Raw genomic sequence first — 23,110 nt, forward strand, 5'->3', positions numbered from 1 at the left:
GCCACCCAGGTTCAGTAGACACTGGCCTACTAAGAACTGGTCCTTTCCTGTGTCCAACAGAGCCGCTCAGGGCAAACCCAGACTCTCCAAAGGCTCCAGATTTCAATCACCAGGATCTTACAGGTCAAAGCAATGGGGTGCCTCCACCTCCAAATCAGGAGGTAACAAAGCACAACCCTACAGTAAACAGTCTCAATGACTTTCCTCTGCCATCTCCAAGCACTTATCTTTTGGCAGCCCCCTTGGGGGGAAAACTAGCACTTCATGCCCAAAATTGGCATTTAATTACCCAGGACAAGTGGGTATTAAACATAGTATCCCAGGGGTACAGATTTCATTTCCACACGTTGCCAATCCCAAACGGGATGGCCAGATCTGCCATCAAACCAGTGGGCAGAGGCCCAGAAACAAGTCATGTCCCTCATGGATATGGGGGCTATTCAACCAGTGCCAGAAAAGGAAAAAGGACTAGGATTTTATTCAAGACTTTTCCTGGTACCCAGAAAAGACAAAACATGGCATCCAATTCTGGACTTATCAATTCTAAATACATTCCTGGACATTCCAAAATTCAAAATGCTGACTTTACAACAGTTACTGCCTATGCTAGGTAAGAATGCCTGGTTGGTAACTCTAGACTTAAGAGGCCATACCTGCATATCCCAATAAGGGAATCTTGCAGAAGATACCTCTGTTTCATAGCAGGCTTTTTGCATTACCAATTCTCTGCACTGCCCTTTGGCTTATCTACTGCGCCCAGGGACTTTACAAAGTGCCTGGCACCAGTAATTGCATTTTACAGACAAAGAAATATTGAAATTTATCCATATCTGGACGATTGTCTCATTCAAGCAGAGTTCAAGGACACTCTTTTTTAACATCTGGCATTTGTAAAAAGGCTTCTAGAATGCCTAGGATACACCATAAACGAAAAGAAATCACAACTGGTACCCTCTCAAATAATTACATTCCTGGGTGCAAGCTTGAATACAACTGCCCAGATGCCTTACCTCATGCCAGACAAACAAATTCAATTGACAGCATACATCAAACAAGTGGCAACAAAAACCTAGCTATCTGCAAGACAAATTCTGCAGGCTTTGGGGTTCATGGCATCCTGCATTCTACTAATTCCATATATGAGACTGCATATGAGGAAACTGCAATGGTACCTAAAAAGCTTATGGAGTCAACATTGTCACAGCCTGGAAGCTGATTCCTCTCATTCCCTGCCTGCAACAGGAGTTTCTTTGGTGGGCAGAGGCATGTCACCAAAACAAGGGACTGTCCATTCATTCTACCCCCTGCCACCCAAACCCTAACTACAGATGCATCAGACTATGCTTGGGGGCCCACCTGGCAGGGAGATGCATTCAGGGCAAATGGAGCCCAAACCAAATGCGTCTGCATATCGACCAGAAAGAAATGCTAGCTGTTCAGAATGCTCTGACAGCCTTCAAGGACTTACTTCATGCAGGACAACTACTGATAAAGACGGACAACACCACAGTTATGTGTTACATAAACAAGCAGGGGGGTACACATTCCTACCCCCTTTGCAGACTAGCCATGGCCTTGTGGAACACAGCCTTGACTTACTAAATACATATTCAAGCTCAGTTCCTGCCAGGAGAGCAAAATACTCTGGCAGACGACCTAAGCAGAAATCTTATGGACCCGCACAAATGGAAACTGGATCCACAAATCTTCAGCATGTTAACACAAAATGAGGGAGCCCAGACATTTATTTGCCTCTCCCCAAAACTGTCAGTTGGACAAATTCTGCACAAGAACTCATCACAAAAAAAGCATGGAAAGTGGATGCTCTATCCTTCAGTTGGAAAACCTATCAGTCTATGCCTTTCCCCCACTGCCTCTACTCTCCAAGGTCTTACTAAAAATCAGACAGGAAAAACCAAAAATGATTCTAATTGCTCCGGACTGGCCTCACCAACACTGGTACCCACTTCTAAGGAATGTCACACCTTCCTCCGTGGTACTTGCCTCAAACACCTCACCTATTGTCTGAGCAGAACTATCAAATTCTGCACACTCAGCTCCAAACTCTGAATCTTGCAGCATGGCTAATCAACTAATTTCACCACCAACCACATCTCTCAGTAAACCTGTGATGGATGTCATTTTGGAGGCCAGAAGGCCTAGTACTAGAAAATCTTATGTTGATAAATGGAAGAGATTCTGTGCTTGGAACCAAGCACAAGGAATAGACACAGCAAAGCCCAATATTCATCAGATTTTGCAATACTTAACTGAGATGCTTCATAAGGGCCTATCTTTTTCTTCAATAAAAATCCATGCCTCTGCCATCTCGGCTCATTACAACACAGAGCCTCCCCTCTTTTCTCATCCCCTGATAAAACAGTACCTCAAAGGGGCCAAAAATTTAAGGCCTCCCAGGAGAGTGCCAACTCCTGCATGGGACCTCAGTTTTGTGCTGGAAAAACTCACCATACCTCCTTTTGGACCAGCAGCTACTGTGGATATAAAATTTCTTTCTTGGAAGACGACCTTTCTTTTGGCAGTCACTTCAGCTAGAAGGGTTTCAGAACTATAGGCTGTCATGGCAGTGGAGCTTTTCATTATATTTTACCCTTACAAGGTGGCCCTCAGGACCAATCCTTCTTTTATGCCTAAGGTGGTATCCAGTGTGGCTCTTAACCAGACCATTCACCTGCCAACTTTTTTCCCAAATCCGCAGAACAAGGGGGAGCGGATTCTGCATTCATTGGATGTACACAGACAACTAAGATTGTACTTAAACAGGACAAAATCTTTAAGAAAGTCTGAGCAACTACTGGTGGCATTTGCTGCAGGATCAGAGGGGAAGGCTATATCAAAGCAGACTATTTCTAAATGGATAAGCCATTGCATTCGTTTCTGCTACTTGCACCATGGTAAAACTGTGCCCAAGGCGATCAGATCCAAATCCACCAGGGCTGCCTCTACTTCAGCAGCTTTTCTCAGAAGGGTCCCTACCAGAGACATTCTAGAAGCTGCTACTTGGAGCTCAGTTTATACATTCACAAAGCATTACCATTTACCTCTCTTTTCTAAATCCAGGGCAGGCTTTGCCACTGCAGTCCTGCAGGGCCTTATAGCTGCTCCTAATGCTATTTAGTTCCATCCTCCCATCCATAGCTTTGGGATTCTACCCAAATATAATGACTGCAACAGTGAAACACAAAGAACATAGTACAGTTGTAGACACTTGCCATAAATGTAGATGTTCGAGTGTATTCACTGTTGCAGTCTGGGTTACCCACCCGCCAGCCCCCTTTCTATACCTCTTCTTTCCGTCACTATACTCAAAAGCCTTTGTGGTGTATTTGCTTTTAGTTGAAGGTAAATTTTGTGTGTTCTACAGTGCATTTATATATTTATAGTTATACTCCCCATTTGGGGGGCACCTGACATCGGGGCATGAAAAACTGATTAAAATGGTGTCATCTGCATGTTTTATACCCCTGATAACCTGATGTCATGGAAGAGGAGACGGCAACCGACGCAGAACCCAAGACTTTGTTATTCAGGCTGACTGAGGGCAACCTGCCAGCAGATTACCCCAAATGTAATGACTGCAACAGTGAATACACTCGAACATCTACATTTATGGTAAGTGTAAACAGCTGTACTATCCTTGGCCTCCAGAAGGCTTCTAACGCCTTAAAGCCTTTCTACGGTACTTTATTTCTCTGGCACCCATGAAAAATCTGTTTTTATTTTTCTGTTTTTTTCCCCATAAGACAGCTATTTCATAATGACACTTTGAACCTTCTTCCATTTGTGTCAGTAGATTTCTGAGTGAGTTTTTTTGTAGAGTTCATTATTTTTGGTAGCTTTTATTTCTGTCATTTATTTCAGGGGTTCAGGCCATGTTTTGTAATGTAACTTTGAATAAAATAAGCTGCTGTCAGGACTAATCAGACCTTTATGCTTAAGGTGTCCACTAAAGATGATCTTAATCAGTCTGCCCTGTTTTCCTTCACAGCTTTCACAAATCAATGTAATCAACAACTTCACCATATGGATTGCTGTATGCAGCTCTGGTATGTGTGACTAGGACTGATTTACTGAAGTTGACTCTTTCATTTGCTAATTTGTGTTTAGACTAGAAAGTCATGAAACGGGCCATTCACCCTGGCTAGGTAAATCCATTTCCTTTTGCTGTTGCAAATATGGGAAATCAGTATAGTTAATACAAAAGAAGCATTCTGCTAGGGGTGTTGCATCTCTGCTAACTTACTCTTGTAATGCCACCTAGGCTGATAGCTCCGCAGCTGCGGTCTGATCATCCTTAAAACATCTTTGTAAGGCACAATGAGCTGGCATAGTTTCAAGTTCTGGAATATCTTTCGCAGCCACTGTTGTCAAAGAAATAGCCACCCCTGTAGAATTATCTAGGGCCTCCAGAGGTTACTGAACGTGGATCTCCTTTTACCAAATTATAAGGTTATGAGAACTTAGCATAATGACCAGTCTGTTAGAAAAGGTGTTTCTTCAGTAATTAATCCTTCTTTCATCCCCTGTCCAACTGATATATTTGTGTTACTTTTATTTGATACATGTCTTCAGCTTTTTCACTGTTTTCAGAATTGGAGAGGCAGTTGCAGCGAAGTCCTAGAGGTTACCAAAGTTGAGCCTTTCCCCCCTCTCCAAAACTCTTATGGTAAGTGCCCATAATTTTCTATTTACAGTTAGTAGCCACATTAATATCGCCATGTTTTGTGCAGTTGTGATCTGTCAGAATATTGCTTCATAGAAGTGTTAATGCAAGCGTCATAAAACTGGTGCAAAGATAAAATGTTTTCACTTTTTGTAGAAAGGAGCTGATTGCACAACAAAGAGAATATAAAAAGAAGAAAGCTTTGAAGAAGGCCATGAGAATGAGAGAGCTTGAACAGGAGAGAGAAGACCAAAAAATGAAATGGCAACAGTTTAACAACAGAGCTTACAACAAAAATAAAAAAGGCCAGGTCTGTGTTAATTGTTTGTATGTAATAGCTCACAAGGCAGACTTTTCTGTTTTTCTTGTACTTCCCTTCTGCTGCAGTAGATATTTTTTCACATTAAAATGTTGGAGAATTTTGATTTTTAGTTTTGTAAGCTAACGATGTTGATCTGCAACTGTTTGTACAGCGTTTAAAAAGTTTCCGTAGCCTTTGATTTTATCATGGATTTAAGGAATGCATAGTTATTTCATCAGTGCACCCTCTTAATTTCAGCTGTCTTAAAGGGGATGCCATGAGCTACCAGTGCTTGTCATTGTAGAGCTGACGATTCATACGTGGTCATCAGCTGAAATTCACTTTACCAGAAGTCCTTTCTTCTAAAGTTTCAGATACTAAAATTGAAAGAGAGAACTTCTTGCTGTATGTCCAGCAGTTAACAAGGTGTGTTGCAGAACACATATACAGAGTTAACTTTGAGTCCCTTTGTAGTAGGTAACTGGAGCTCCTTGTGGACCTTATCATTGGTATTTTTCTGGCACTGTGCTTCAGTGGGTTTTTTGGCTGCCTGCACTGTTTATGTCTTAGTGCATTTTGTTCTTAAATTTCAGTGCGCCAGAATCCTAAGCCCTGTAGGTTTTCTTGTGGGCAATAGATTACTAGCAAAGAGCCACGTTAGCAGTACTTCATCCACCTATGAAAGGAGCACAGTGACCAGGAGAGTAGTGTTCCAGAATTTGTCTAGCTTCTAGTCGTGGAAAGAATGAGAAGCTACAAACTTGTAGAGGGTAGCAGTGTTGGAGAGGTAATAACCTGTGCATTGCTGAGCAAAGGTGTTCCCTCATGAAGTCCTGGGCAGAACACTGACCAGAGTAAAAGGTAAGGGAGCAGGAGGTCAGGAACTGGCCTAAGCCTTCTTCATGAAAGTTCACCATCTTGGCTAGCGTAGTGGCTTGAGAGAGAAAACCCTGATGATGACCCAAGTGAACTGGGTTCATTTAGCATCTCTGGTGCCTGAGGTACTGGCAGGGAGGGATAAATGTGCCCATGCAAAGGGGTGGGATGTTAGAAGAAGCCTCCCAGAGGGAAGGTGTGGTCTGCCATTGCCAAGTGAAGGGGTGGGGAACAAGGAAAAAAGGGGTAGATCATAACAGCCCTTCGCAGCAAGCAGCAGCAGTTGCAGGCAAGTAAGAACCATGCCATCCCTACCTCACTTGGAGAAGTCTGGGGGAGGAAGGAGGAGCAGCTTTACTTAATGAAGGATGGGGGAGACCCAGGGAAGGATGGAAGGGGGTGGGAGTTCACCACCTTGTTGACCTCTTCCATTTCACTGGCTGTAGACTGTCTCTGTTAGCAAAGACTTCACCTTGCACCCATCATCACCTGATAAATGAAAAGATAGACTAGAGGCATTCCTGTGATTGCTTCTGTGAAGTGTATTGGAGGTGCAAATACCAAACCTGTTGCATTGGAAATACATGGGCAGCCATTCTGTTAATATTGACTGGAATTTTAAATGTAGAATATAAAATGATACCAAGGCAGCAAAGATCCCCGCAAGGCAAACGGCATACAGCGACAAAAACAGCATTCCAGGACCACCACAGCTTCAGATAGAAAAACTTTAATAAAAGGTTAGCGCTTTCATACCATTAACTCGGCACTTCATTGTCGAGTTATTGGCATGAAAGCGCTAACCTTTTATTAAAGTTTTTCTGTCTGAAGCTGTGGTGGTCCTGGATTGCTGTTTTTGTCGTTGGAATTTTAAATACTCTGACAAGCACTTTGAGGTTGCTCTGCCCTTGGGAAGTAATTTCTGATCTTGTAAACACTATCCTTGCCAGGCCATCAAATGTTAAGATGGTTTCCCCTCCTTCTGCACTGCATGATGCATTCAGTTATGTCCACTGGGCTGGACTCCATGTGCACTGTTTCCATATTCTGATATGACAAACAGATGTAGAAACCCACCATTAGAGTTTTCTGGGGTTGTTATTGTGGAGCCCTGAATGCAGTTCTTGCCACTGTCTTCTCTGGCACTCTCCATCTTATGCTGGGTCCCTTTGTCCACCTGCAAATGTGTTTTTTATTCCTTGCCTCCTACTCAAGACAACATAAACTATATTCTAGTTCGATTTAGCAAGTGTCTGGGGGGATGGACTCGGTCTAGGTCTTCACTTCATGTCCCCTTAAGCTGAAAGGTCCTCCCTAGGCTGGATTTTGTTTCCTTTGTCTTTTCCCCAAATGAGGCTTAACTAGTATTTGTGGAAGAAAGATGAAGTCTCCTGGCTCATCTGTTATGAAACCTGTCTTCAAGGAGTGAGATTCTTGCAGATTTAGAGTACCCAGGCAGTAGCTATTTGCCTCTGAAGAAGGCAGACGCCCTGTTTAAAATGGACGGTCATTATTTCATTCGAAATTCGACTAGCTGTAGCTCAGAATACCACTGTATCACTGTTTGACAAAGAATCTGAAGTTGTAGACAAGGTTTTTTCCTCTCTGGCACTCTGACTTTAGAGTCCTGTACTTTGTTCCAGTAGTCCTGGTTAACAGTACTTTATTGTTGATCAGGTACTTGAATGCTAGGAAGTTCAGAGCTTTTTCTTTTGTGATCCTTTTAATCTGTGGAGCTTAAGACATCTTTCTTGGTGGTATTTTTGTTTTACATCTTCGTCTGCCTTGTTTCTCAAGTCCACATACTGAGTACTAACCAGTGTGTGAAGGAAAACAAAAATGCAGTAAACCACACATTCAGGTTGTATCAGGAAAGAAAATATAATACAATGGTAAATGCACCTGATGTCTCACCCCATGCTTGCACCTGTCTCCTACTTTCTGCATAGTATGTTATATAAACACTTCCAAGCATTATGTTTGTGGCACATTACTACAAAGTCGTCTTAGCTAAATGGTTCTAGTCTGCTTTATGCCTGTGATATCTGTATGCTCTTACGGCCTCTGCAGCTGCATCCCCTGACAAAACAGTTGTCTATACTTAAAACAGGATCAGATTCATGTCTTTGAATGCTTGGATCTTTGGACAAGATTTCATAAAATTCTGATGTTACACACTGAGCTGAGAGGCAGAAGACCACTAAAATGACTGTGTTTGCATAAACTCCCTTCCAGCCCTGCTTGAGCCTGTGCTCCTTTTATGTATGTATTATACTGAAGGCATGAAATTCCTGTTTAGCAGGAATAGCATAGCATATCCAGGGCACCCAGATGAGCATGCATTCTCATAACAGCTGGAGGCAAACTGCTGGTAAGAAAGAACCTAACTACTAAGGAGCTTGCTAGTAAGCAAAATACTGAGAATAAGTTGCACTCTGGCCTACATCTGAGAGAGGGACCCTGCAGACAGCAGGGGAAAAATGTTATCAGTCCCAATTGGTTGACTGTGGAGAAAGGGAACTGCATGATTTCTGAGCTGTTCTTTTCCATATGGAATCGAAGTGAAAGTGAGAAATTTGCTATAGTAGCGCAGGGACAGGAGTCATCTAGGGGAAGCCTAAATATGCCATCTGTTTGAAGATGAGGTTTTCTTAGTGGCTTCTGCATCATGGATGCTTTTGACTGTTTCCTGGAGGTTTGAGGCCTGGTTGACAAGTTCCATTTTGGCAGGAACAACTTAGGATGTGTAAGTAACAAAATAAACTCAGACAATAATGAAATTAAAGTTATGAATGGTGCAGCTTTGCACAGACCCATACAGCAGACAGCAGACAGGTTGTAAGACCAACACCTTGGATGCCATAGTAGAAGCGCTGGTCACACACAGTGGTAACTTGTGTCTACCATTAGTAGAACATGACATTCTCTGCCTTTCTGATTAGAGTCAGTGTGACAATATATCTAGCATACCTTAGCACTGCTGAGGCATGCCTCTATGGAAGCAAACCAGCTACACATGTTTGTGGGGTCAGATGAATTCCTAAATTGTATGTCACTTTTTAATAGCAAAACCAGACATGTCAGATTTTCTTTCAGCAGTAGCTGTACACTTTAGCATAAAGTAACCCACATCATACAGAGAGTCTGTTTTTTTTCCATTAGATTGTAAGCAGGAGAGGTATTGGCACTTCAGAATTTGTTCTATGATTTTATTGGTGTAGTTATAAAGATATTTCATTATTTTCAGTGGCAAAAGTTTGTGTTTGAAAACAGGAGTAAGCAGCCACCTTCTTCTAGGTCTTAAGCTGAAGTTCTCAATGATTAATCCCCCAGTGTATCCAAGTAACACTTTGTTTTGTTGACTTGCTTAGTCTGACCAGGCTTTTGTGGTCTGTTCTCAGGAGATACCTGAAGTAATATTTGTACTGATTGGCCAGGGCACCAAGGAACAACTCTTACTTTTATTCATATATATTTTTTTATAAGTTCCATGGGATCTTGTACATCCACCCGAGACTGCATCAGTTGTGGCATGTAGGAAGTTCAGTTCAGTTCAGCATCTCATTTGAAGGATAACTCCTCAGGAGTGTAGTACCTTCCTTTATTCTCCTCCAGTATCAGTACTGGAAGATGAATCCAAGCACCTGCTGTAAGAATAAAACCTTCCGTCTTCTAATCATCAGCATCAAAGAAGGTTTTTACCTGCAAAGCATATCAGTCATAGTCCTCTTTGTGTTGCGTTATTCATGCAGATTCCCTTAATACCATTAGTACACCCACACTCATACAGATTTACCTGAAACCTACGTGAGCATTGCCATATACAAAACTGGTCACAGGATCTTTATATACCTTTAAGGTAATGCAGTAGTTTGTCTCCAGCAGATGTGCCATTGGTGGTTGATGTGATGCAGAAACGCTGTGCCAGGCTGGACTAAGTTAGGATCATCTTTTTCATTGGAGTCAAAATAAGGGATACATCCAGACCACTGAAAAGATGACTGGTACAACTGATGATTTTGAGCAATTTGGTTTAGATATTAGGCATCCCAGTCTAAGGCAGATGTCCACAGCCTTTTAACAAGTAAACGACTTGTATATTTTGAGAAAATATAAATTGGACTTAACTGGCTTCATAGGTTAGTGGTTTATCTCCTTATGGTGAGTGTTTGTTTCACCATTCTGCTTTCTGTTTTATAATTCTGGAATTTATGTTGACAATATCTGAGTATAATGACTTCCCTCTTTAGATTCTGCGGGACCAGAAGTGTTGTGACCAGCTACGTTCTTAAGTCTTAAAGCAAACCACTCGGCACAAACCTTAAAGGAGTGCTAATAAGAACCTTGTAATTATTGGTTATAGAGATGCAACATAATTGGGGGATACTGCCATCCTGAAATAAAGTATACCTCATTGACTTGTATATTGTAATCAGCAGTATTATGATCATTACGGTTGACTCCGTTGACTGTGCATTTTACTGGGAAAGTTGTAATTCCTGTAATGTAGGCACTGTCTCCTTAATTTCATTAGTACAGATTGCCTTGAGTGACTGGTAAATCCCTGTATGGGAAGAACTTTTTATATTTACAAAATGTACCATTGATCAACTGAGTTCTAACCATCAGAGCTTCTCTTGTCAAGTTAGACCATGATAGAATGGTATTTTCGATCAAATGAAAGTCATTGTATTTCAGAATTTTCTAGTAACGACAGCCAGTAGCTAAAATCCAACCGTAATTGTCCCCCAGTGTATCGGCCACTACAAGCAAAAGGAACTTCTAGATAGCTGCAACATAAATCGTCCTCTTTAGACACAAGTACAGTGGGAGATGTAAGAACAGTTCCATGTGGTAGAAGTATAAGAAACCCTGCAATAAGAATTAAAAGCTCTGTGTAGCCCGCAAATAGCACCCAACAAAATTAAAACCAAGCTCTGCCTAGCCCAGAGGTACTGGCAAGCATGATGTTCTTCGTGTTTCACTGTTGCAGTCATCACACTTGGGTTATCTGCCTGCAGATGTTCATCGTGCATACAGCTGCAGTCATAACAGATGGGTTCTCCTGCCGTCAGGCGGGTCCTCGGTCGGCCGAATTCCAAAGTCTTGGTCCGGCGTCGGTTGTCATCGCTTCTTCCCTGACGTCAGTGCGACAGGGGTATAAAAGAACCAGCCAACGCCATTTTCTCCAGTCTTTCTTGCCGCACGGTGCCCGAAGCAGAAGCAGTTCGCAAGTGCCGGTTGGCCAGCTCCTGAAATTACGAAAATTTTGCAACCGAAGTCTTCTTGAAAGCTAAGTACCCCGTTGGGGAAACTTTTCTTGCCTCAGACCGATGTCAGACAAAGTTAATAATTGTATTTCATGTGGGAAGCAAATACCGCATAAGGATTTACATTCCTTCTGTATTCCTTGTTTAGGCCCAGACCACGATGTCTCGGTCTATCGTTTTTGTGCTACATTCAACAAACGCACCATTAAGCGTCGGGCGAAGTTCGCCCAGCATTATTTTGGCAAAAACTTTAACTATATTATGTCGTCGGATACTCCGACTCCAGTTTTGTCTAAAAAGCGCAAAGATAAGGACCGACACACGAGGTCCGCGGCCTCTACCGACACAGCACCAAAGCAGACTACACGTGGTCCGGTTCTCAGCGAGGCGCCTGCGCAGCCCCTGACTACCGACGACGCTTCCTTGGCGGTGTCTCCTGTGCCCGAGGTCGCAGGCTCCTCGGCCCACACCCCGACTACAGATAATGAAGCCACTCTTGGCGGTGAATCTCAAAATGTGGACAGGTCTACCGCCTCTCAAGGTGTCTTCAGACCTTCCTCTTCTTTTTCCATCAAGGCTTTCACGAAGTCTAAAGCAGCCATGCATCCCAAGAGACAAGCTACACAGGGCCCATCTCCAGGCCCCATGCCTAAAAAACAGATGCTTAAAATGGCTGAGGATTTAATTACTCTTATCAGGGGTTCTCAACCCCCCGCCGGGCAAAAGGCCCAGAGTGGAGGAAGAATCCCCCTCCTCTGATCAGGGCTCCATTATATCAGAGCACTCTGATGAACAGGAACATTCTTACTCCCCTTTTGAAGACTCTGATGCAGAGGAGTCTATTCCCTCTGTATCCCCCCCCCCCCAGAGGATTACTCTTTTGGGGAAACTTTGCATACCTTAAGGGAACACTTCCACTGGGAAGGCCAAGATTATTCTGATTCCAAGAAAAGGCTTAGGGAATTTCTCTTGCTACCTCAGCACAGGCCTCTGGCTATACCGCCTATCTTGGACATACTAGATGATGTGTACTCGGAGGTCTGCCTTAACCCGGATTCTCTACCTCCAGCCCCAGTCAAGCCTGACAGGTACTACAGGGTTCCTGACTCACACCAATTTCTATACAAAAGCCATGCTGCTGACCCAGAAACTCTCACAGGGCCCCAAGGGAATTAAGGCCTCCACTGCTAAAAATCCATTACCTTCCGAGAGAGATTCCAGATCCTTAGAAAGGTGGGGGGAAAAGGTATATACCTCGGCCACCTTAACCATGAGGGCTTTAAACTGTCAGTTCCATATGCTAAAGTACCAACAGTTTTTGTTATCACAATTGAGAAGTAAAATGTCACAACCTGAACAACCAGACTTGAAGGAGTTGCAGGATTTGATGCATAGTACAGAACAAGTAGGTAAACATACCTTACAATGTGGTTTTGATGCTCTAGAGGCCTCATGTAGAGCTGCTGTTACAGGATCAGTCATACGTAGACATGCCTGGCTCAAGGAACAATCCTTACCAGATCATGTCAAAGCTAAATTTCTAGATGCCCCTCTGCAAAAGGATGTATTATTTGGTGCTAATGCTGAGGAGGTATTAAGGAAAATGGTGGAAAAGGCTAAATCAATGCAAACGGTGAAAGATTTTCTACAGGTACAACCCCCACGTTTCAGTAGAAATTGGCCTTCCAAAAATTGGTCCTTTCCAGCCACGGACAGACCCCAAAGAGGTAGATACAGGTGCCAGAGGGGCAGAGGGCAATCCCAAGGATCGTTTAGAGGCAGACAATGGCAAGCTTCTACAAAAAGAGGTGGTGAGGATAACTCGCAACCATTCAGAAAGCAAGCCCAATGACTTTCCCCTTTGCATGCCAAGCAAGACTCAAATGGCAGCACCCTTGGGCGGAATACTGGCATTATTTTAAAAAAATTGGCATATTGTCACAAAAGACAAATGGATCCTGGACATTATAAACAGAGGCTACAGATTCCATTTTCACACCCTTCCAAAAATGAGAGGCATGCCAAATCTGCCACACAAAGGGCAAAGGCACAAAGACAAATTTCAGATCTTATAGACATGAAAGCTATTCAAGAGGTACCTACGCACGAACAAGGTCAAGGTTTTTATTCCAGACTATTCCTGGTACCAAGGAAGGGAAAATATTGGAGACCTATTTTGGACCTATCCATCCTAAACACATTTCTACTCGTACCAAAATTCAAGATGCTCACTCTACAGCTTCTTCCCATGCTGGGCAAGGAGTCTTGACTGGTAACATTGGACCTCAAGGAGGCATACCTGCATGTCCCAATCAGGCAAAATTGCAGAAGATACCTCAGATTTCTTGCAGGTTCAACCCATTATCAATTCTCTGCATTGCCCTTTGGCTTATCTACTGCACCCAGAGTATTCACGAAATGCCTGGCATCAGTAATTGCCTACTGCAGACGTCAAGGGATACAAATATACCCCTATTTGGACGACTGCCTGATCCAAGCGGACAGCAAGCACATTCTTCTGAAACATCTGGCTTCTGTAATAATGTTGTCGGATTCTCTGGGATACACAGTCAACAAAAAGAAATCAAGGCTAATACCCTTTCGGAAAATAATTTTCCTGGGTGCCAATTTGGACACAAACACCCAGATGGCCTACCTCATGCCAGAGAAGCAGGGGCAACTAACTCAATACTTCAGAACACTAGCAAATTGCACCAGGCTGACTGCAAGGAAAATCCTGCAGGCTCTGGGATTCATGGCATCTTGCATCTTACTAATCCCTTGTGCAAAGCTGCATATGAGGAAACTTCAGTGGTACCTGAAAAACCTATGGTCTCAACACAGCCACAGTTTGGAAACAATAATACCACTAATTCCATGTCTTCAAAAGGAATTTCTGTGGTGGGCTCAAGCATGCCAAACAAACGCAGGTCTCCCATTCAGCAAGCCTCGAGCAAATCAAGTCATCACAACAGACGCCTCGGACTATGCCTGGGGGGTGCACATGACAGATAGGTGCATTCAGGGCAAATGGTCCCAAAAAGAGAAGCACCTTCACATCAATCAAAAGGAAATGCTAGCAGTAATAAATGCTATTATAGCTTTCAAAGACCTTCTGCAACCAGGTCAACTATTGATAAGGATGGACAACACCACAGTAATGTGGTACATAAACAAACAGGGAGGAACCCATTCATGCCCCCTATGCAGACTGGCCATGTCACTTTGGAGCATGGCCCTGGACTTACAAATCGAACTACAAGCACAGTACTTGCCAGGCAAGGAAAACGCTGGCAGACAACCTAAGCAGAAATATGACAGATCCACACGAATGAAAGTTGCATCCTCAAGTTTTTACAGAGATAATTCAAGCATGGGGAAGGCCAGACATAGATCTCTTTGCCTCCCACAAAAATCACCAATTGACAAAATTCTGCTCAAGGATTTTTCATCCAAAGGCCTGGAGAGTGGACGCTCTCTCTATCAGTTGGACATCAATGACAGTTTATGCCTTCCCATCTCTTCCTCTGCTGCTCAAAGTTCTATTAAAAACCAGAGCAGACAGACCAAAGATGATTCTCATTGCTCCAGACTGGCCAAGACAACACTGGTACCCACTCCTGAGGAGCCTGACTCATTCCCCACCATGGACCCTGCCTCTAATGCCTCTTCTTCTGACTCAGCACAGCTTCAAAACTCTTCACAGTCAGCTAAAAACACTCAGTCTAGCCGCATGGAAGATTCCTTAGCAACACAACAGACCCTACTCTCCAAGGAGGTGCAGGATGTCATTTTGGAGGCCAGAAGGCCGTCTACTAGAAAAGCTTACTCCGCAAAATGGAAACGGTTTTGTGTCTGGAATGAGAAAAAGGGCCAGGATCCTGGAAAACTGAATTTACCTCAGATATTACAGTATCTAGCTGAGCTGCTAAACAGTGGACTTTCATTCTCCTCCATCAAAATCCATGCCTCAGACATTTCTGCAGAATACAACACTGATCCACCCTTATTCTCTCACCCCCTCTTAAGACAGTTCCTCAGAGGGGCTAAGAATCTAAAACCCCCAAGGAAACAACCAATACATGCATGGGATCTCAATTTCATTCTAGAAAAGCTGACCTTGCCTCCTTTTGAGCCAGCTGCCTCATCAGATTTGCAATATTTGTCCTGGAAAACAGCTTTCCTTCTGGCTATTACCTCAGCTCGTAGGGTATCGGAACTACAAGCTCTCATGGCTGTGCAGCCATTTATCATCTTCCATCAGGACAGAGTTTCCTTACGAACCAACCCGTCCTTTATGCCAAAAGTGGTATCCAGGGTAGCTTTGAATCAGGCTATACACTTACCTACCTTTTGTCCTAATCCTCAAAACAAAGGGGAGAGATTACTACATTCCTTGGACATCCACAGACAACTGCGTTATTATTTGGACAGAACAAAGCCTTTCAGAAAATCATAACAGCTCTTTGTGTCCTATGCTATAGGAGCTCAAGGAAAGCCAATTTCCAAACAGACAATCTCAAAATGGATAGCCCACTGCATACACTTTTGCTATTCTTTTCATGGCAAAACTGTACCTACAGGCATCAGATCTCACTCCACAAGGGCCACGGCTATCTCTGCAGCTTTTCTCAGAGGACTTCCTACCAAAGATATTTTGGAAGCAGCCACTTGGAGTTCTGTGCATACCTTCTCCAAGCACTACCACCTTCCATTATACTCCAAATCTAGAGCAGGCTTTGCCACTGCAGTCTTGCAGGGCATTCTGGCTCCACCTAGTGCCTACCACCCCTTTCTTAGCTTTGGGATTCTACCCATCTGTTATGATTGCAGCTGTATGCACGATGAACATAGTACAGTTTTGTACCTACCATAAATGTAGATGTTCGAGTGCTAATACAGCTGCAGTCCAGGTTTCCCTCCCTCCTTCCCCTCTTGGGACAGGCCTGTTGGCTAACACCTCCTCATGCAACCTGATTGGGGTATTCATTCTTGATGTATTTGCTTGCACTACTGTATTTTGATTATATGGCATTGCTTTATTACACAAATTTATGTATTGCCTTCCTTCTGGGGGCACTTGACATCTGGGGCAAGAAAAACTGAAGAAAATGGCGTTGGCTCGTTCTTTTATACCCCTGTCGCACTGACGTCGGGGAAGAAGCAACGACAACCGACACCGGACCAAAACTTTGGAATTCGGCCGACCGAGGACCCGCCTGACGGCAGGAGAACCCATCTGTTATGACTGCAGCTGTATTAGCACTCGAACATCTACATTTATGGTAGGTACAAAACTGTACTGTAGCCCTCGGTTGGCCCGAATACCAGAGACTAAGTATTTCTACATCAGTTGCTGTCGCACCAGGACTGACGTCAAGTCGTCAGGGGATATAAAAGCAGGCAGCCGACGTCATTACATCAGTCTTTCTTGCTGAGGAGCCAGAAGCAGTTCGCAAGTGCCGATCGGCCGCTACCTTAATTTTCATTTACGAATTGAATAATCCTGAAGTCTTCTAAAGCCAAGTACCCCATTGGGGATCCTTTTTTCTTGCTCCTAACCAATGTCAGAAAAAGTTAACAACTGTCTTGCATGTGGAAAGCAAATACCACACAGAGATTTTCATTCCTACTGCGTCACCTGTTTAGGCCCAGACCACGACGTACCTCGCTTTCTGTTTTGTGCCTTGTTCAATGTCCGAACCATTCGTCGTCGGGCTCTGTCACTAATTTCTTCCGCTCTCTATCTCCGTATTCCGAAATGGCTTCGGTAAGCCATCCGACTACCGATATTCTGAAAAAACATAAGGATAAAGACAGAGACAGACCACATAGGTCCAAAGCTGCCGACGACACTTCGGTTAAGCTAGTCGCCAGTTAGCCGGTTGTCAGTGAGGCACTTTTGCAGCCCCTGATGCCCGCGTCTATGGATTCGCAGGCCTCTACCGAGACCCATTTGGAGTCCAGTATCCCGCGTGACTCTTCTTAGACTATGGTACCTGCGGATGTTTCTACCTTGGATGGGTCTGGAGCCGCTGTGCAGGCACCAGCTTCTGAGGCAGTTCTTCGCACTACCGATGTTTGACTCAAACCGACTTTATCTAAAACTACTGAGTTTCTTAGGCCAAGAGTACGTGCTATGCCTAGAAAACAGACACCCAAAGCTCATGCACCTCCTCTCATACCTCAGACATGCTTAGAATGGCAGAAGACCTTATTATGCTGATTAGGGGAAGCCAGCCTTTATCTTCTAAGAGGAAAAGAGACCAGTCCCCTGCAGCTTCAACAGACCAGGAGTCCGATGACTCTGAGGTGTCTGATTATGAAGACGTGCCCTTATCTGCTTATGAGGATTCAGATGCAGATGAATCCATTCCCTCTGCCTCTCCTCCAGAGGATTTTTCTTTTGGTGAAACCGTGCGTATCTTGAGAGCATTTCCACTGGGAATGCCAGGACTATCCTCAGTCTAAAAAGAGACTCAGAGAATTCCTAGATTTGCCACAGCACAGACCTTTAGCAATACCCCCTGTCCAGGAGGTTGTTAATGTTTTTATGGAATCCAGTCTTACTCCTGATACTTTACCTCCTGCCTCTAGGAAACCAGACCGGTACTACAGAGCACCTGACACTCACAAATTTCTTTTCAAAAATCCTACTGCTGACCCAGCGATCATTTCCCAGGGGCTTAAAGGTATCAAGGCAATTACAGCCAAGAATCCCACCACTTCGGACAGGGATTCCAGAGCTTTAGACAAATTGGGTAAGAAGGTATATACGTCTGCTACTCTTGCTATTAGAGCACTAAATTGTCAGTTTCACATGCTGAAGTACCAGCAACATGTTATGGAACTTAAACAAAAGTTGACAACCTGTACAGACTGTGCATAAAATAAAGAATTGCAGGAGCTTATGCACTCTGCAAGCCAAGTCAGCAAGCATACTTTGCAGTGTGGCTTTGACGCCCTAGAGGCATCTTGCCAGGCAGCAGTCACTGGTTCTGTACTGAGAAGACATGCTTGGCTCAAGGAGCGGACCTTGACAGACCATGTCAAATCAAAGTTATTAGACGCTTCTTTGAACAAGGTCAGTTTGTTTGGCACCAAAGCAGAAGAGGTTCTTAAAAAGATGGAAGAAAAAGCTAAGTCTATGCAGACTGTTAAAGAATTCTTACAAGTGCAACCCCCTAGATTCAGTAGGCATTGCGCTTCTAAGCACTGGTCCTTTCCAGCCCCTTCCCGACCATCTCAAACCAGGCCCAGGGGAAATAGACCACCCAGATTACAGTCTCAGGGTATGCAGAGATCTAAGCAATGGAGCGCCCTCACCCCAAAGCAGGGAGTGGTAAGCCATCTCTTTACGGAAAAAAACTCTGTGACTTCTCCACTCCTCTCCCCACCTCTGCCCAGTTGCTTGTGCCCCTAGGAGGAAAACTTGCCCTTCATGCAAAAAAACTGGATGTCCATCACACAAGACTGATGGGCCCTCAACATTGTATCCCAGGGGTACAAATTTTGCTTCCACTCACTGCCAACCCCAAGAGGGTTCCCAGACCTTCCTCCAAACCAGTGGGCAGAGGCTCAAAACCAAGTTTTATTCCTACTCTCCATCAGAGCTATTCAGCCGGTTCCAGTGGATCAGATAGGTCAAGGATTCTATTCCAGACTCTTCCTGGTACCTAGAAAAGGGGGCTCTTGGCGCCCAATCCTGGATCTTTCAATTCTCAACACTTTCCTGGTGGTACGACAATTCAAAATGCTTACCCTGCAACAGCTTCTACCTATGCTAACCAAGGATGCTGGGTTAGTCACCCTACACTTAAAAGAAGCCTATCTGCACATCACTATAAGGGAGTTATGCAGAAAGTATCTACGTTTCAGGGCCGGATCTATGCATTATCAGATGTTCATCGTGTTTCACTGTTGCAGTCATTACACTTGGGTTATCCTGCTGGCAGGCTACCCGCAGTCGGCCCGAATTCCAAAGTCCTGGTACGGCGTCGGTTGCTGTCACCTCTTCCCTGACGTCAGTGGTATATAAGATGCAGCCGACGCCATTTTCTCCAGTCTTTCTTCCCGTGCGGTGCCCGAAGCAAAAGCAGTTTGCAAGTGCCGGTCGGCAGACTCCTGAGATTTTCAAAACAAATTTCAGATCCGAAGTCTTCAATAAAGCTAAGTACCCCGTTGGGGAAACTTTTTTCTTGCTCCACACCGATGTCAGAAAAAGTTAACAATTGTATTTCTTGTGGGAAGCAAATACCTCATAAGGATTTTCATTCTTACTGTATTCCTTGCCTAGGCCCTGACCACGACGTTGCTAGCTGTCAGTTTTGTGCTAGATTCAACCAGCGCACTATTAAGTGTGGGTACGATTTTTGCCTTCCATTACTTCGGCTGAAGGTTTAATTATATAATGCCGTCGGAACAGACAACGAGTTTATAAAAAGTGCAAGGAAAAGGACAGGCATCCGAGGTCCCAAACTGACGAGGCCTCTGCTAGGCCAGTCGCCGGTTCTCAGTGAGATGCTTTTGCAGCCCCTGACGCCCGCTACCTCAAAGCCACAGGCCGCTACCAACTCCCACATGGAGACAGCTAGGCCTCTGGATACTCAAGGTATTGGACACTCGGAAACTATTCCCTCAGATGGGTCTGGAGCCGCTGAGCAGGCATCGGCTTCTGAGGGTGTTTTCAGACCTACACAGTTATATGTTAAGCCAACCTCAGCTTCCAAGACAAAGACTAAAACAACTTTAAAGACAAAGAAACAAGTACAGCATTCTCCTGGACAGACTTCCATGCCTAAAAAACAGATGCCTAAAATGGCCAAGGACCTAATTACTTTGATTAGGTGTTCCCATCCCCCTCCTGATAAGAGGCCTAGGCAAGATGCAGAATATGACTCCTCTGATCAGGTTTCCATTTCCTCTGACTCCTCTTCAGAACAGAAATACTCTCTGCCTCCCTATGAGGATTCTGATGCTGAAGAATCTATCCCTTCAGCTTCTCCTCCTGAGGATTATTCTTTTGGGGAAACCCTGCATACTTTGAGGGAGCATTTCCACTGGGAGAGCCAGGATTACTCAGAATCAAAGAAAAGGCTCAGAGACTTTCTTCTACTTCCCCAGCATAGACCTCTTGCTGTTTCACCTATTCTAGACATTGTAGATGATGTATTCTCAGAGTCTGGCCCATCTCCTCTTTGCCTCCTGCACCTGTTAAGCCAGACAGATACTACAGGGTTCCAGACTCTCACAAATTTCTTTATAAAAAGCCTACTGCTGACCCAGAAACAATTTCTCAGGGTCCCAAAGGGGTCAGTCAAGGCTTCTACAGCTAAAAACCCTGTTCCCTCTGATAGGGATTCTAGGTCACTGGACAGATGGGGGGAAAAAAGTTTACACTTCTGCTACCTTGGCTGTAAGGGCTTTAAATTGTCAGTTTCATATGCTTAAATATCAGCAATACTTAATGTCACTGCTAAAGCAGAAAATGTTGACATTCTGAATGTTCTGAAAACAAGGAAATGCAGGATGTATTGCATGCAGCTGAACAAGTGGGAAAGCATACTTTGCAGTGTGGTTTTGATTCACTGGAGGCCTCTTGTAGGACCGCTGTTACAGGTTCTGTTATTAGAAGGCATGCTTGGTTAAAGGAACAGAATCTGCCTGACCATGTTAAAATAAAATTATTGGATGCTCTATTACAGCATGATACTTTGGTGTTAAGGCAGAAGAGGTGTTGAAGAAAATGGAGGATAAAGTGAAATCTATGCAGACAGTAAAGGATTTCTTACAGGTACAACCTCCCAGATTTAGCAGGAACTGGCCTTCTAAGAATTGGTCCTTTCCAGTGTCAGGCAGACCACAAAGAGGCAGATACAGACGCCCTAGAGGCAGACAACAACCTCAGCCTCATACAAGCCCAAACAATGGGGTGCTACTACCTCCAAAAGCGGAGAAGACAAATCACAGCCATATAGGAAACAGTCCCAATGACTTTCCTCTGCCAATGCCAAGCACTTCTCTTTTGGCAGCACCCTTAGAGGGAAAGCTAGCTCTTTTTTCACAAAATTGGCACATAATCACCCAGGACAAATGGGTTTTAAACATAGTCTCTCAGGGCTACAGGTTCCACTTTCACACCCTTCCAAAGGCAGAAGGTATGCCAGACCTGCCACACAATCAATGGGCAGAGGCACAAAAACAAGTTTCATCTCTCATGGACATGAGGGCTATTCAACCAGTACCACAGCAAGAGCAGGGACAAGGATTTTACTCCAGACCTTTCTTAGTACCCAGAAAGGACAAAGCTTGGAGACCAATGCTGGACCTGTCTCTTCTAAACACTTCTGGACGTTCCAAAATTCAAAATGTTGACTCTGCAGCAGCTTCTGCCCATGCTGGGCAAGAAGGCTTGGCTTGTAACGTTGGACCTCAGAGGCATACCTGCATGTCCCAATCAGATGATCTTGCAGAAGATACCTCTGATTCATAGCTGGTTCAATGCACTACCAATTCTCTGCACTGCCCTTTGGCTTATCTACTGCGCCCAGGGTCTTCACAAAATGCCTGGCACCAGTAATTGCTTTTTGCAGACAAAGAGGAATTCAAATATATCCCTACTTGGACGACTGCCTTATTCAAGCAGAGAACTAAGACATTCTACTAAAGTATCTGGCGTTTGTAAAAAGATTACTAATTTGCCTAGTGTACACAGTAAACGAAAAGAAATCAAAACTAGTACCCTCTCAAGAGATAATATTCCTGGGTGCAAGCTTAAATACAACTGCCCAGATGGCTTATCTCACGCCAGACAAACAAAGGCAACTGACTTCATACTTCAAAAGCATGGCAACAAAGACCCCGTTATCTGCAAGAAAAATTCTGCAGGCTTTGGGATTCATGGCATCCTGCATTCTGCTAATTCCATATGCAAGACTGCATATGAGGAAGCTACAATGGTACCTAAAAAGTGTTTGGACTCAATATTGCCACAGCCTGAAAACAATAATTACTCTCATTCCCTGCCTGCAACAGGAGTTTCGATGGTGGTCACAGGCCTGTCACCACAACAAGGGACAGCCATTCACCTTACCCACAGCCAGGCAGACGCTAACAGATGCATCAGATTATGCCTGGGGGGGCCCACATGGCAGGAAAATGTATTTAGGGCACATGGCCCGCAAGCCAAATGCATCTTCATATCAAACAAAAAGCGATGCTAGCTGTACAGAATGCCCTGACAGCCTTCAAGGAATTACTCCATCCAGGACAACTGCTGATAAAAACGGACAGTACTACAGTCATGTGGTACATAAACAAGCAAGGAGGCACTCATTCCTACCCCCTCTGCAGACAAGCCATGACGTTGTGGAACATAGCATTGACTTATCAAGTGCACCTGCAAGCACAATTCCTGCCAGGAAAAACAAATACTCTGGCAGACGAAGTAAGCAGAAACCTGATGGACCCTCACGAGTGGAAACTAGATCCACAAGTCTTCAGCATGATAACAAGGAAATGGGGATGCCCAGACATAGATCTATTTGCCTCCCCTCACAACTGCCAACTACAGAGATTCTGCTCAAGGACTTGCCACGAACAAGCATGGAAAGTGGATGCTCTATCATTCAGCTGGAAAACCCTTACAGTTTATGCCTTTCCTCCTCTGCCTCTCCTCCCCAAGGTACTCCTAAAGGTCAGACAAGAAAAGCCAAAAATGATACTGATTGCCCCAGACTTGGTCACGCCAGCACTGGTATCCAATCCTAAAGAACTTGTCTGAAGGCCCAGCCTGGACGTTACCTCAAATTCCTCACCTACTGACCCAACAAAACAATCAGATCCTGCACAGCCAACTCAGAACACTATATCTGGCTGCATGGCGGATATTATAACCATTCAGGACACACCTCTCTCTAAAGCAGTTATGGATGTTATTTTAGAGGCCAGGAGGCACAGCACCAAAAAATCTTGTGCAGA

At 44.2% G+C, this 23,110-nt stretch overlaps 1 protein-coding gene across 1 annotated transcript in view; it reads left to right on the forward strand.

Moving 5' to 3' along the window:
* Positions 1-23,110, forward strand: part of SMNDC1 (survival motor neuron domain containing 1) — a 759,314-nt gene that overhangs the window by 604,820 nt on the left and 131,384 nt on the right. Inside the window, exon 4 of the mRNA XM_044055698.1 lies at positions 4,841-4,994. Within this exon, the coding sequence (XP_043911633.1) occupies positions 4,841-4,994 (154 nt within the window). The remainder of the gene's footprint in view (positions 1-4,840; positions 4,995-23,110) is intronic.

Source organism: Protopterus annectens, chromosome 14.part0, assembly GCF_019279795.1.
Source record: "Protopterus annectens isolate FY-2018-M chromosome 14.part0, PAN1.0, whole genome shotgun sequence".
Classification (NCBI taxonomy): Eukaryota; Metazoa; Chordata; order Ceratodontiformes; family Protopteridae; genus Protopterus; species Protopterus annectens.